The sequence below is a fragment of the Perna viridis genome, chromosome 5 (genome assembly GCF_037379345.1).
Source record: "Perna viridis isolate PV_CMFRI_1.1 ecotype Kerala chromosome 5, ASM3737934v1, whole genome shotgun sequence".
Taxonomy (NCBI): domain Eukaryota; kingdom Metazoa; phylum Mollusca; class Bivalvia; order Mytilida; family Mytilidae; genus Perna; species Perna viridis.
This window is the reverse complement of record NC_142449.1, coordinates 9,095,630-9,112,401: the sequence shown is the minus strand read 5'-3', so window position 1 is coordinate 9,112,401 and position 16,772 is coordinate 9,095,630. Positions and strand designations below refer to the sequence as shown.

The 16,772-nt window shown below is 32.2% G+C and overlaps 1 protein-coding gene across 1 annotated transcript in view; it reads right to left on the bottom strand.

The window, feature by feature from the left end:
* Positions 1–16,772, bottom strand: part of LOC148615882 (hemicentin-1-like) — a 57,416-nt gene that overhangs the window by 32,454 nt on the left and 8,190 nt on the right. Inside the window, exons 2-8 of the mRNA XM_088582511.1 lie at positions 11,331–11,454; positions 10,330–10,614; positions 7,104–7,415; positions 6,139–6,420; positions 5,716–6,003; positions 5,150–5,458; positions 4,284–4,586 (exon numbers count right to left, since the gene is read on the bottom strand). Coding sequence (XP_088438637.1) covers positions 4,284–4,586; positions 5,150–5,458; positions 5,716–6,003; positions 6,139–6,420; positions 7,104–7,415; positions 10,330–10,614; positions 11,331–11,394 — 1,843 coding nt within the window. The 5' untranslated portion in view covers positions 11,395–11,454. The remainder of the gene's footprint in view (positions 1–4,283; positions 4,587–5,149; positions 5,459–5,715; positions 6,004–6,138; positions 6,421–7,103; positions 7,416–10,329; positions 10,615–11,330; positions 11,455–16,772) is intronic.

Genomic DNA, 16,772 nt, shown 5'->3' with positions numbered 1-16,772 from the left:
TTAACATGAATATCTTAACATGGACACCAACATAATACCTTAGTCTGGCCTTTTAAGTCATTAAGCAGGTGAGACAAAAACTGATAAAGGGGCAGATCTTTAGAAAGTGAAAGAAAATCTGCTAGAATTGAACTCCATCTTTAACTTACAAGTTTAACCATACAATTCTTACTGTTTATCTGAATGATTATTATGTATCTGAAAGATATGTAATTAAAAGTACATAAACTTTAAGTAACTTAATATACCTACCTTGAAGACTGTAACCAAATTCAGCATGCATGAATCTTTTGAGCTCAACAACTTATGGTATGTAAAACTGATATTCTACAGTTTCACAAAAACATGCAATAAGGATAATCCTGACAATTAGAACATTCCTTTGTGAGTACAAAATGACCAATTAATATGGATCACCAATTGATATCCAATTAATATGGATCACCAATTAGTGCTATAGTTTAAATAAACTAAACAAGTGTATATATTTTCACATATGAAACCTATCATATGTTCAATACCCTTATGTCATAAAAGGAGTTATTACTTTCTAAATAAACCTGAGGATCAGTAGAATGACTCATAATATTAGTGTAAGCAGGTGCAACCAGTTCTTCTGTCAATTAGATGCAACTTTCTCATAAAACTTGTTTAAACATTGAGCAGTTTAAGAATTATTGCATTTATCTCACTGAGTCTGCTAAAAATAGCATGAAATGGTCTATGTACTGCAAGTTTCAAGATGAATGTAACTTACAAAGTACAAATAAGTTTAAATATTTTCAGGCATGAGGATACACACAATTTGCCTTGAAGTTTAACCATGCCGAAGTCAGAAGCTACATTTCAAATATAAGGAGACAACTATTTGATTTTCAGGGGGCAGGACCTTGGAAGAATTTTTAATATACATTTTGACTCAGACCTTTTGATTATAGATATTTTGACCTTGGAAGATAAGATAAAAAAAAGTTTGAACCTTTCAATCCACTCCGATCCAAACAATACTTTGATTCAAAGAAATACCACTCGATATCTAATGTCTAATCCTTTTCACTTCATTTTAAATAAAATAATTGGTTTACATTTTTGAAAATTAATATCAAATGGTCATCCTCTAGAATGAAGCTTCAATGTTACTTTAAGGAGGTAGACCTAGGGTAAGGGACATAACTCTTAATATCAGTGATATGTATGTATCATATTGGATTTCGCCAAAGCCTTTTAGGCCAAACTTCCATTTGAAACAGAATGAAATCAGTCCAAGTTACTTTGATGCTTACATGAGATTGATGTAAAATGGTGAATACAAAAATTCCAATGATTCGTAAGAGTTATGTCTACCTCTTTAACTTGTCATTCTGTACCATCCTTTATTGGATCAAATGTTAGAGTCCTTGAGCCAATGAGGTTCAAAATTGGTATGATAGATCATAAACTGAAGCAGGACTGATAGATAAGCAAGTCATAAACCAGTATATATATGAAAAGCAAAACAAACACATAGATGACTATGTGTCCATTCAAAAGGATGCAAATAAATATTTATTGGTATATAAGTGTGGAACAAGAAAACAAAACATGTGAATAAATTATACAATACAAAACATACAAGGATACACACATAGGACAGAACACTGATACATAGTGGAAGTTGCAATACCAAATTTAATTAAAATATATCTAATTTATGGCATCAATAAATACACAAAACATTTCCACCATTGAGCCTGTTTGCATCCTTAGACTGGATCTCCAATAAGATATCTTATACTGGCTAGGTTATCAGCTGTTTTATAATATCCATTCAGCTTTCCACATAGCAGGTTGTTAGTAGTAACCAACATTAAGATGATGAAATCATCTTTTTTAAAGTAAAATCAAGTCTATATGATATCAAAATTTCTAAAATGGTAGCAGTGTAACAGAATTTTAGTTGTGGAGGCAGGTAGAAGGGTCAAAGGACACTCGGGTAAAAGGATTGGATGTTTATCATATAAATACAAGGAAGGCAGGATGTACAATTTTGATATACATTGCACCACAATAAAACACTGAAGAGTTGATCAAGTCGGTCCCAATGTTCCATATAATATCTATAGAAAGTAAATCATAGTCCACAAGACTTTATAAAATATCAAGCATGTACTTATATTTGCATGATTTTAGTGCAGTAAATGAAAGTGGCATGTTAAAAGAATGTTTTTTGATAGGGAAAAAAGCTCATACCATTTTTAAGGTAAGAAAAACCATGTTACCAAAGAATTCCTTAAAACATCATCAGAAAAAACTGCCTTTAAGGTCATAGGTGTTTTCAAAGTAAATTACAGAGATATGGTAGGAAACGTGTAAAGGACTGGATAAACAAAATTGTTTGTGCAGGTTTAGAACTGGAACCAAACAAACCTCCTGTGACAGTAAGGGTAGAATCCTGACTACTTCCTATTCCAACAACATTGGTTGCTGAGCATCTGTATTGCCCAGAATCGTCGGTAACTGTATTTAAGATAGTGAGAGATGGTGTACTAACAGTTGCTCCTGAATATTTTGATGTATTTCCTAAGTTGACTGGTTTAGGTTGCCCATTAACAATCTTATCCCAGGAAACAGTGGTATGAGCAGGATTAGCAGTGACAGTACATTCAATGGTTATTTTGTTTCCATACAAGACACTGTAGTTAGGAGACAGAATGTTGACAGTAGGGACGCCTATAAAATGAAAATATAGTTATGATAATCACAAACAAACATGCTGGTAAATCATAAAATGTACATGAATCATACCACAATTCCTGAAATTACGAAATGTTTCTTTTAAGTTTCATAATCCTAAATATGTCATAGATGCAAAATAAATGCACAAAAATTGAAAAGTACTAGTATGTTATTTTAAATTAAGCCCCATACAAAAAGTGGAATTGAAACAGGAACTTTTTTCATTTTGGTCTAGAATAAGAAGTCAGGAAAATTTCAAAATAAGAAATTTCAATATAAAAGTGAATGCAAACCACATATTAAGGAAGGGGCTTTGAAGATTTATGGCTTAACATTGTAAATGTTCTTTGTACAAATACAAATTATCCTCTGTTGACAAGAATTACAGAATTAATCTTAAGACTATCAAGCTTTCCAAAACAAGTTGGTTACCATCAACTTTAGAGAAATAACTTACTTCCAGTTACATCAAAAAATGCAGTCTGGCTTTTGGCTGTTCCAACAATATTTGTAGCTGTGCAGACATAATCTCCTTCATCATCCTGCTCTATATTTTGGATCGTCAGTGAAGGACTGCTAACAGTGCTGCCTGAGTACTTTCCACTGTTACTAGCCATATCAATTTCGGTTGTTTGTCCTCCAACGGTTTTGGTCCAAGTTACTGAGGTAGCTTGTGGTGTTCCAGACATGGAACAATCCATTGTTATACTACCAGTACCAATTACAGCATTGAAAGAGGTTTGTGGAATAGTTACGGTCAATAAGCCTAAAGAAAATTGCCTTTGATTGCTAAAATACCATAACTCAAGTCTTCAATTACAATCAGTATCTTTATATTATACCATCATAGACCATTTGGTTTTAGTTAAGAATAATAATATTTCAATAATGAAACATTTCTTTCAATGGAAGATTTTAAGAAAAAGAAGAAAAAAGTTAAAGTAACTTCAAAGAGAAATATGTACATTGTATAAGTAAACTTTTCCTACAAGGAAAACATTGAAGTTAACCATTGTAAAGGAATCTTTTTAATTACATCCAACTAAACATAATTATACAATACCAGAAAGCCTTGCCTGCAGTTTGATGGCCAGAAGAGCTCTCCAGTATGTAGCATCATTTGGGGAAAACATGATGGCTGGTGTGTCCAATGTGCAATGCCACAACATAGTTGATATGGACATATGCTTTACTTACACAGTAGTCCCTCCCTGTATAAAGGCCTCCCTTGTTGCCAAGGAAAAATGACCTTATAATGGAGGTGGCTTTTCGTGGGTATACGATCAGGGTCTTGCATATGATCAATGGAAAAATGCATGGGAGTTTGAATCATACTCTGTTCACAAGCAATGAATGACACAGTAAATATTTGAAATAAATCTATTTCTATGGACAGCTTCTAAGAAATCACTAAGCAATAATGAATATTACATGTAGCTCTAAATACTAAACAAAATGATAAAATTTGTTTCAAAAAAACAAATTTTATAGAAGCTATTAATGAACAGGTGATAATTATAAACTAGTGCAACTACAGTGTACTTTAACAAGCGACTTATGGAACAAACCTCCTGTGACAGTAAGGGTAGAATCCTGACTACTTCCTGTTCCAACAGCATTGGTTGCAGAGCATCGGTAACTTCCTGAGTCAGCAGTTACTGTGTTTAGAATGGTTAGAGAAGGGGTACTGACTGATCCACCAGAATATTTTGCTGTATTTCCCAGGTTGATTGTAGATGGTATACCATTGTTTATTTTTTGCCAAGTTACGCTGGTGTGAGCTGGATTAGCAGTGACAGTACACTCAATAGTGATCCTGTTTCCATACAAGACACTATAGCTAGGAGACAGGATATTGACAGAAGGGATACCTGTAGTAAATGGTTGATAGGTTCTTACATGAGTGAAGATTAAAGTAGGAGAAATTCCTTTCTTTTTCACGAGTGGAGCATAGCGGAATGAGTGAAAAGACCACAAATTCTCTAATGAATGAAAGATAACCTATTCTTTGATCTTCAACAAGAGTAAGTACCTGTACCTTCCATGAAAACATGTAAATTTTGTTCACTTCTCCTAGAGATCACTGGCATTTCTGGAAACATAGTATAAAGTGATGTTAATTTTCTCTTTTCCTTGTTTTTAATATGTCTATGAACATGCCACTTTTAAGACATTTCATTGGATAAGAGAATGAGTTAAGACAAGCATGTGCCTATCTTACAAGAGTGTCTTAACTTGCAAGGGACCATTTCCACAAGAATCAGTTTTCTGTGATTAAAATCTTCTTCAGATGCTTTGCAATTGATAAAATTTTGTCCTCTAAAAATTATGTTATTTTCTAATGTAGAATAATTGACATTGCTTCTGCAATCAAAGAATCGCTATTTTAAATTGATACTTATGGAACTGGAATTTCTTAATGAACTACACTTACTTCCTGTAACATCAAGGAATACAGACTGGCTATTAGAAGTACCAGCAATGTTAGTAGCTGTACAAACGTAATTTCCTTCATCACTCTGAGCAATGTTACGGATGGTCAGTGATGGAGTGTTTACAGTGCTTCCAGAGTATTTTCCACTGTTGCTGGCAACATTAATAGTGGTTGTTTGGCCTCCAACAGTCCTTGTCCATGCAACCGAAGTTGCTGTTGGCGACCCAGAGACTGTGCAACTTATTGTTAGACTACTGGCTCCAAGTACTGAGTTATAAGATGTCTGGGGAACGGTGACAGTCAATAAACCTACAAAATAATGCTCTCTACGATTTGTTTCTACTTCCCAATGTCTTGGAGAATCTTTTCACAGGATCACTACAATTATGTTAATGCAAGAAAATATCTATATTTTTTTTCTGATCTTTAATGGTATTTAAAGTAATCTTTTCAACCTATCTTCAAGATCAAAATAATTATCATAATTATTATTCTAATTCCTATCCTTAAAATAAAGTGGCCATCCTCTAAACAAAAACAGTGAACTATTGTTTAAAGTGACTAACCTCCTTGAACATTCAGTGTTGTTGGACTACTCTGACCAGTTCCAACACTATTGGTAGCAAAACATCTGTACTGCCCTTGGTCATTCGTACGAACAAAGTTGATTGTCAGTGAGGGCGTGCTTGCTGAGCTACCAGAGTATCCTGAGGACCCAGTATTGATTCGCTGTCCATCCTTTTCCCAGTAGACACTGGTCTGAGTTGGTTTGGCATCGACAGTACAGACCAGGGTGATAGGATTGCCATACTGGGCTGTGTATGTCGGCTGTGGAATGTTTACAGTAGGGGAAGCTTTAAAAAAGAAAATATTAATAAGCAAACCTTAATCCATTTAACCTAATAACAGGTTTGACACTTTAAAACGTAAGGTTAAACTACATTGTTTCAAAATAATTTTCAAATAGAACTTATAGAGAGTATACTTACATTGTGTGTTGAAGGTGATAGGTTGGGTAGTAACAGTTCTGGATCCATCAGTGGCACGACAGGTGTACTGACCCTCATCATTAGCTTGAATGTTACTGATAGTCAGAGATGGGTTGTTGACATTGCCATTAGAGAGGCGATTGTTGCTGTTAATATTAAGCTGAACACTATTTTTCAGCCAAATTACAGATGTTGCTTGTCCAGTGACTACACATTGAAGGGTGATACTGCTTCCAATATTGCCAGTATACTGTAGTTGAGGAGCATTTATTGCTAAGGCAACTGAAACAAAAAAATTAAAACATGAAGCTGCATGCATTGTTGTGTGCTAGGTATATCCCTACTAATTCCAATAAAACAGGAAGTTAATATATTACAGCAGCCAAAATTTCTTGCACAATGTGCCCAATCTATATATAGCCAGATACTTCTTGTGAAATCAATCTGTCCAAGATTTTTTGTAACAATTTCCTCTTTCATTCTATAAGAGGAGAAATGGCAAAGTCCCACAAAATAGTAAGTTGATGAAAGACAGCAACTAAATTCTCCCCACCATATGATGCTACATACCAAATACTAAAGAAACTTCCAGTTCATCTTAAAGGAATGTGAGTGAAAAAGCCCTATAAAACTACAGAATTAATTTAACATACTGTGGCTGGACGGTCTATATGTGTTGTAGTAGGTAGTGAGATTTAAATAGGCACTTAATTGACTTGGCTAAAGAATTAATTCTTTAGCTGAATCAGTTTGTCGCTAGCTCATCACCAAGCGGTCTAGGGTTCCATCTTCAGTGATGGAGTATAATTTTGTGGGTCAAATCATGCTCTCCCATTACAATACCATTTGATGGTTTGCAATCAGTAAAATTACTTCTATCACCTTATTTCATGAAACATCATCTCCTGTTCATTTAAAAAGAAAAAAAATGAATGTTGAAATATTTGTTTACATAAATAAAATACCTTTTACTGTTATTTGAAGGCTGACAACTTCACTGAATTGAGTCTCAGGTTGGTCTACCTCACAATAAAGTATGGCCCCATTATCAGCCATAGTGGGAGTCCATGTTACCTCCTGTTTAAGAGTATAATACTTTGCACTATTCACTGTAACAAGCTGAGCAGTTTCCTGAACACCAGTTGTGATAGCAGTGTTTCCTAATCTAAGAGACATTGTTGGCTTTGGGGCACCTCCGTCGCTGGTACAAGTGTGAACTACTTGAGTGCCTTCTATAACCTCAGTTACTCCCGTTAGTGTTGGTAGATCAGGAGGAGCTAGAAAAAAATTAACAGTTTTATCAGTTTCTTTCAATCATATATTTTACATGTCATGTAAAGTAGTAATGCAAACTGAAGGCTTGATATCAGTGGAGCAACAGGATCTGGTATGTCTCATTTTATACAGTCACAAAATGTTTTGATACTGATAAGTTTTTTTATTTAAATCACAGTAACTGAACGATGACAAATCTTCAAAATCCAACTAAAAAGTTCTATAACTACAGAAATACATGTAAATGACCAACATCTCCTTATTGAACTGGGGCATGAAATTTGTTGTGGGATTAAACTAGTTTTATATAGCCTTAACCATCACCCTTTAATGTAAGTTTAAAAATGAACTGAAACAACAAACACACCATAAAATTCATTCAATAATACATCCAATTCTCTCCATGAAGTACTTCAACATAAAGCACAGACAAATGAGATAATCATTAATCATTTAAAGAATGCTTTCAGTTACTGAAAGCTAGCTCAAAACATATGAAAGAATGACAATACCATCAAAATTACCCCATTATAGATATATATACACTTCCTTAAAGTTTCAATTTAATTCATGCAAGCATTTTTTATTTATCGTGTGAAAACATGCATGATGGATGGACAGACAAGGGTAAAACAATTACACCCCCAACTTTCAGTAAATTTATTACCTTAACTCACATAAAATTTGTTGAATTGAAAAGGCAGTATGGTATGCAGGTCTACATTTGATAAAAATACACCTTAAAGTACAAATATGGTTTCAGATGTGATTGTATAAGGGCAATTTTAGAGAAATCTAGAAGTTAGTCAAACAGAATATGTTTATAATCCCATAACTAATACAAAACTTGCTGAATCAAAATGGTGGTGAAGTATTCATATTGCATGATCTACACTGAATTAAAATATATCTTACAAAATATAAAGGCAATTCAACAAGCCATTTCAAAGGAAATGGAAACACAAGGTTTCCTTTAATTTGGGAATGTGAAAGATAGCCTAACAACTCCTAAAAAGCAATATGCAAATCCACACTTTATTACCCTGCCAAGTATGGATGGAATGTGCTCAGATAAGTATATTAAAGAAAAACATGGGTTCACATAAGATTTCAAGAATAGGTCCAGGACTTTTTTCTAACTTAAAATCCAAGGTCCTCTCTGGGAAAAAGGCTAAAAAAATGTAAATGTATAAGATTGGAGATCTTAATTAAAAAGCATTCAAAGGTTCTAGGTCACAAACTGTACTTGACTAATTTGAACCCCTGAGAAATCTAGAAAAAAACCCATAACTGCTACAAAAACTGTCAAATCAAATTGGCAGGGTTATAAAGTATGCACTTAATTACAATATGTACATCTTTCAAGATATTGAAGCAATTCAATAGGAAGTTTTAAAGGAGACCAGGAGACCAGGGTGCATCAAAACCTTAACTACAAAGAACAAAAAAAACAACTCTTTCCGTAACTTTTTTCCAGAATAACTTTCAGTTTTGTCTATTTCAACACAAATTTTTTTTCAAATTTGTTAAAAAATGTAACTGGTCTTTTGCTAATGGTCACGTGCACAAGTGACTTGAAAGACAGGGAAGAAAACACACTGATATTTTTAGGCAGTTGGTACATTAGCCAATCAAGTTTATTACTTAAAATGGTCCAAATCCACTTGGCATAGCCAAATGTATCAATCATAAATGGTTAAACAAATCTAAAAAAAAGATTAAGATTAAAGAAAATCTACATTCATCTACAGTAAAGTAACTAAATGGGTATTGTCACCTGGGTTATAGAACATGGGACATAATTTAACATTGATTTCTTTCATTTGCAATATAAAATTTGTCAAATTTTTACGAGACCAACCAGAATTTTACTGGACATTGTCTTCGGTCTGTTGGACCCTGGTTTCTTGAAATAAAAATTGAAAATTATTCTCATAGCACTAGAATGATAACAAAATACATACAAATCAAGGAACATAGTAAGTTTGTTTTGTTTGTTTGTTGGGGTTTAACGTCCGAGCAGCAATATTTCAGCTATATTCAGACAATGAACATGAAATGGATGATAAAATGAACATGAAAATGAAAAAAAAAAGATGGGTTACAAGGATAATAGGGTCGACAAATTTTGATTGCCACTGGAAAAAGGGGGGGATGGGTAAGGTCGGGCAATTTAGCCTCCTGTGGCGGAGCGCAAAGGCTCCTACTCCTATCGAATACCACAGCAGGGTTCTTTAAAGTGCGAGGAACGTGGCATCTTTCCCAACACGGTGCACCACTATGGTTTGCGGTCAGGTTTTCCGTATTATAGCCTGACAACCCCAGCATGTAACACGCCAGGGGTACCCCATTCCACCACCTGGGGCACACATCCCAGTTGCTCTGTAGGCCACCAGCTAGATTTCTGAGCACTATTTAGTCGCCTTATAAAACAAGCTTAGCGCTGCTGCAGGCCTATTCTTTTAACACCCGGACCTGCACGGGGCAGGAACATAGTAAGAACATTGGTTCAATGCTTCCAAAAAATATTTGGGTTATTAAATGTAAGTCTTGGTAAGAATCAGGCAAAACAGAAAAAATCAGAAACACACTTGTAAAATGCCCACTAATCTGACTAATTTCACTCAAGATTTCTCTTTTTGAAATGACCAATATCTGATTGCTGCATAACTGGGTTTGTCCAGAACGTTTTCAATAGTTTGACAGAGTTATCTGCCCTTGAAATGTTTTCAATGAAATTATAACTCAATTTACCAAAATGATATGGAAAACACCATCTTTTTTTCCTTGATTCTCATGGTACAAATTGACAACTTTCACAACGATAGGTTTTCCATACCATGTTTCATCCACTTTCTGATTCTTAATGAGACAGACACTTAACTAAGATATGAAATCTTTCTTAGAATCACTTACCATACACTTGAATGAACTCTGTAACAGACAATGGATTCTGTAATACTCCATTATCTACAACACACTCAAATACAGCAAAATTTTGTGTCAGATCCACAACAAATGTATAGGTATTGCGTACTTGATTACTACCAAAAGACTCATATGTATCATCCAGGAGAGTGTTTCCCACATACCACTTGACTGAAGGTGAAGGACTACCTCCAGTTGATGTACACTCTAATGTTACAGTTTGTCCTTCAATATATTGTCGGGGAGCTACAATCTGTGGGGCACCAGGGAAGGCTGAAAACAGAAAAAGATTCTCCTGATAGTACCTCAATTTTCACCAATTAAACAACTTTAAATTTTCTTAACATTGCAAATTTTTTTTTCTTTAAATTTTCTATTATTTTCATTAAAAAAGTAAATATATGTGCATAAGCAAAGAATGATCTTTACTACAAGCCTAAAACAGAAATATAAGTCAAATTTTCTTTAGAAATCAGTGAACTCCAGATGTTAATGAGTTGAATTGAAAATTGTTTAAATTACAATCAAATATTTAAAATTAGTTAAAGGGTGTCATACCAAGTGATAAAATCACTTAACACTACCTTTCATCCAATAAAATTCATCTTTTAAGAGTATTCATTCAGCATATAATTGCTTATAGATCCAACAAAAAAGATCTGTCTTTAGGCAATAGGGTACCCTTTACCTTAGCTTGAGTTTACATAATAAAATATTATTCTAGACATTACAATGAATTACGGAGTTTATGAAGCATTTGTAGATCAAGTTAGGGAATATTATAGTTAAATCATGATAAAGTGTCACTTTGCTATTAAGAGTACATCATCTATATTGGACTAGAAAGTCAACCAAACCTAACCAAAATTTTTAGCATACAACCTAAACAATTTATGGAAGCCCAATGTTCAAGAGATATTTGAAGTTAACAAATGCAGATGATATGGGAAAGTGATATCTACCAAAACTCTTATAACAAATATACCTACTTTGACAAAATATAGGAATTACAAACACCAGCAATGACGACAGTACCCTCAGCATAATGGCCATCCTGTGAGTGGTGGCCTGGAAATGTTACTCTCAGTCTCTTCTAACAAACAGATGTTAATCCTGTACAGGGGGAAAGTAGCATTAGAATTAATAGAAAGTATCAAGACCACCACCTTTCTAAAGGTGTGTCGACATTTTGGATTTGTAAATATTCCAAGGAACACATAATAGCTATTTCTTTCTGTGTTCTCTATTGAAAGTCTGTACACTATCAAATGGGTTGTTCTACCATTATCCCTTATTCAAGCATTGCTAAAGGATGACTGGCACCTTATTTGCCTGACTTACAGCAGGGACTTGCATGGCAAGGACAAGTCACTCATAACATAGTATGTAATATGTACAAAAGTAATGGTGCACCCTAGTCTTTACCAATACGATGGATAAACTTAAAAAATATACTTTAATTATGATTTATATACACCACAAGAAAGTAGTGAAAATAGTGTCAACTTCTCCCTGTAAATTAGGCATTTAAAACACAATACCCAATAAAATTGAAATATTTTATCTTTTGGTTTGAAAAACATTAAGGCACTTTAAATAGTTAATTTGAGAATATATCAGAAGATGGAAATTTTGGTACTCCTTTTCAAGACAACAGCACATTCATATAGTCATTATCTTAGGTTTATTAGAATAGCTACTACCACTCAGCAGATCCTTCACTTTCATTGGATATCATCTTCATTTATGAATCTTTTTATTAAAAAAAAGACTTTTCTAAAGTCTAAAAATTAGCAGTAAAATAGGTTCTTTTATTTTCAATTATTAAAGATATGTGTTGAGATGCCAATCTGGTACATCATCCATCAAAATCAATCAAGTGGATTTTACAAACGCTATTTGCAAATTCTTCATAAGGAATGCCTAAAATGTGAGTTTTACGGTGTTAGTATGCTGTGAATGAGATCAGTTTTCAAGGGGTAGGGGTAATGTTTTTAACATTTTTTTTTCTTCAAAATTAGTTTTTCGTGGTTTATTTATATGGAAAATTAAATTATCTATGGAATGATACCAGATTAAATTATCTATGGAATGATACCAGATTTAATTATCTATGGAATGATACCAGATTTAATTATCTATGGAATGATACCAGATTAAATTATCTATGGAATGATACCAGATTAAATTATCTATGGAATGATACCAGATTAAATTATCTATGGAATGATACCAGATTTAATTATCTATGGAATGATACCAGATTTAATTATCTATGGAATGATACCAGATTAAATTATCTATGGAATGATACCAGATTAAATTATCTATGGAATGATACCAGATTAAATTATCTATGGAATGATACCAGATTTAATTATCTATGGAATGATACCAGATTTAATTATCTATGGAATGATACCAGATTTAATTATCTATGGAATGATACCAGATTTAATTATCTATGGAATGATACCAGATTTAATTATCTATGGAATGATACCAGATTAAATTATCTATGGAATGATACCAGATTTAATTATCTATGGAATGATACCAGATTTAATTATCTATGGAATGATACCAGATTTAATTATCTATGGAATGATACCAGATTTAATTATCTATGGAATGATACCAGATTTAATTATCTATGGAATGATACCAGATTAAATTATCTATGGAATGATACCAGATTTAATTATCTATGGAATGATACCAGATTTAATTATCTATGGAATGATACCAGATTTAATTATCTATGGAATGATACCAGATTAAATTATCTATGGAATGATACCAGATTTAATTATCTATGGAATGATACCAGATTTAATTATCTATGGAATGATACCAGATTTAATTATCTATGGAATGATACCAGATTTAATTATCTATGGAATGATACCAGATTAAATTATCTATGGAATGATACCAGATTAAATTATCTATGGAATGATACCAGATTAAATTATCTATGGAATGATACCAGATTTAATTATCTATGGAATGATACCAGATTAAATTATCTATGGAATGATACCAGATTTAATTATCTATGGAATGATACCAGATTTAATTATCTATGGAATGATACCAGATTTAATTATCTATGGAATGATACCAGATTAAATTATCTATGGAATGATACCAGATTAAATTATCTATGGAATGATACCAGATTTAATTATCTATGGAATGATACCAGATTAAATTATCTATGGAATGATACCAGATTAAATTATCTATGGAATGATACCAGATTTAATTATCTATGGAATGATACCAGATTTAATTATCTATGGAATGATACCAGATTTAATTATCTATGGAATGATACCAGATTTAATTATCTATGGAATGATACCAGATTTAATTATCTATGGAATGATACCAGATTTAATTATCTATGGAATGATACCAGATTTAATTATCTATGGAATGATACCAGATTTAATTATCTATGGAATGATACCAGATTAAATTATCTATGGAATGATACCAGATTTAATTATCTATGGAATGATACCAGATTTAATTATCTATGGAATGATACCAGATTTAATTATCTATGGAATGATACCAGATTTAATTATCTATGGAATGATACCAGATTTAATTATCTATGGAATGATACCAGATTAAATTATCTATGGAATGATACCAGATTAAATTATCTATGGAATGATACCAGATTTAATTATCTATGGAATGATACCAGATTTAATTATCTATGGAATGATACCAGATTTAATTATCTATGGAATGATACCAGATTAAATTATCTATGGAATGATACCAGATTTAATTATCTATGGAATGATACCAGATTTAATTATCTATGGAATGATACCAGATTTAATTATCTATGGAATGATACCAGATTTAATTATCTATGGAATGATACCAGATTAAATTATCTATGGAATGATACCAGATTAAATTATCTATGGAATGATACCAGATTTAATTATCTATGGAATGATACCAGATTAAATTATCTATGGAATGATACCAGATTTAATTATCTATGGAATGATACCAGATTTAATTATCTATGGAATGATACCAGATTAAATTATCTATGGAATGATACCAGATTTAATTATCTATGGAATGATACCAGATTAAATTATCTATGGAATGATACCAGATTAAATTATCTATGGAATGATACCAGATTTAATTATCTATGGAATGATACCAGATTTAATTATCTATGGAATGATACCAGATTTAATTATCTATGGAATGATACCAGATTAAATTATCTATGGAATGATACCAGATTTAATTATCTATGGAATGATACCAGATTTAATTATCTATGGAATGATACCAGATTTAATTATCTATGGAATGATACCAGATTAAATTATCTATGGAATGATACCAGATTTAATTATCTATGGAATGATACCAGATTTAATTATCTATGGAATGATACCAGATTTAATTATCTATGGAATGATACCAGATTAAATTATCTATGGAATGATACCAGATTAAATTATCTATGGAATGATACCAGATTTAATTATCTATGGAATGATACCAGATTAAATTATCTATGGAATGATACCAGATTTAATTATCTATGGAATGATACCAGATTAAATTATCTATGGAATGATACCAGATTTAATTATCTATGGAATGATACCAGATTTAATTATCTATGGAATGATACCAGATTTAATTATCTATGGAATGATACCAGATTTAATTATCTATGGAATGATACCAGATTTAATTATCTATGGAATGATACCAGATTAAATTATCTATGGAATGATACCAGATTTAATTATCTATGGAATGATACCAGATTAAATTATCTATGGAATGATACCAGATTTAATTATCTATGGAATGATACCAGATTTAATTATCTATGGAATGATACCAGATTTAATTATCTATGGAATGATACCAGATTTAATTATCTATGGAATGATACCAGATTAAATTATCTATGGAATGATACCAGATTAAATTATCTATGGAATGATACCAGATTAAATTATCTATGGAATGATACCAGATTTCAGACGTTTTAGATGAGCAATAGCTTGTTAAGTAGAATTTATGTGACTTTTTACGGAAAAATCGAAAATACTGTTTTAATTTTTTTGTGTAAATTCTGACTATGAAAATTGCCAAAATTCATTAAAAGGACCCCAGAATTAGTAATTGTGATAATACTAAACACAAAATACCAACTAAGCTATTTTGTACCGAAACAAAAATACTCTAGGGGTTTTGACATGGAAAAATGTGTCAATTTAAGCGATTTTCCGGTGGGGTAGGGGTACATTTTTTTCCTTTTACCCCAAGTGTTGCTGAAACTTTATTGGTACCATTGTAAATCTGAGACATTGGGCTACATAATAATACCTAAATGTGTTTAGTTTGTTCACACATGCTGTCCCAGGAAGGCTTAGACGCTCAAACAATTGAGTCACAAAAATCTTGGCGTTTTAAAGGTGTGTCGACATTTTGGATTTGTAAATATTCCAAGGAACACATAATAGCTATTTCTTTCTGTGTTCTCTATTGAAAGTCTGTACACTATCAAATGGGTTGTTCTACCATTATCCCTTATTCAAGCATTGCTAAAGGATGACTGGCACCTTATTTGCCTGACTTACAGCAGGGACTTGCATGGCAAGGACAAGTCACTCATAACATAGTATGTAATATGTACAAAAGTAATGGTGCACCCTAGTCTTTACCAATACGATGGATAAACTTAAAAAATATACTTTAATTATGATTTATATACACCACAAGAAAGTAGTGAAAATAGTGTCAACTTCTCCCTGTAAATTAGGCATTTAAAACACAATACCCAATAAAATTGAAATATTTTATCTTTTGGTTTGAAAAACATTAAGGCACTTTAAATAGTTAATTTGAGAATATATCAGAAGATGGAAATTTTGGTACTCCTTTTCAAGACAACAGCACATTCATATAGTCATTATCTTAGGTTTATTAGAATAGCTACTACCACTCAGCAGATCCTTCACTTTCATTGGATATCATCTTCATTTATGAATCTTTTTATTAAAAAAAAGACTTTTCTAAAGTCTAAAAATTAGCAGTAAAATAGGTTCTTTTATTTTCAATTATTAAAGATATGTGTTGAGATGCCAATCTGGTACATCATCCATCAAAATCAATCAAGTGGATTTTACAAACGCTATTTGCAAATTCTTCATAAGGAATGCCTAAAATGTGAGTTTTACGGTGTTAGTATGCTGTGAATGAGATCAGTTTTCAAGGGGTAGGGGTAATGTTTTTAACATTTATTTTTTCTTCAAAATTAGTTTTTCATGGTTTATTTATATGGAAAATTAAATTATCTATGGAATGATACCAGATTAAATTATCTATGGAATGATACCAGATTTAATTATCTATGGAAT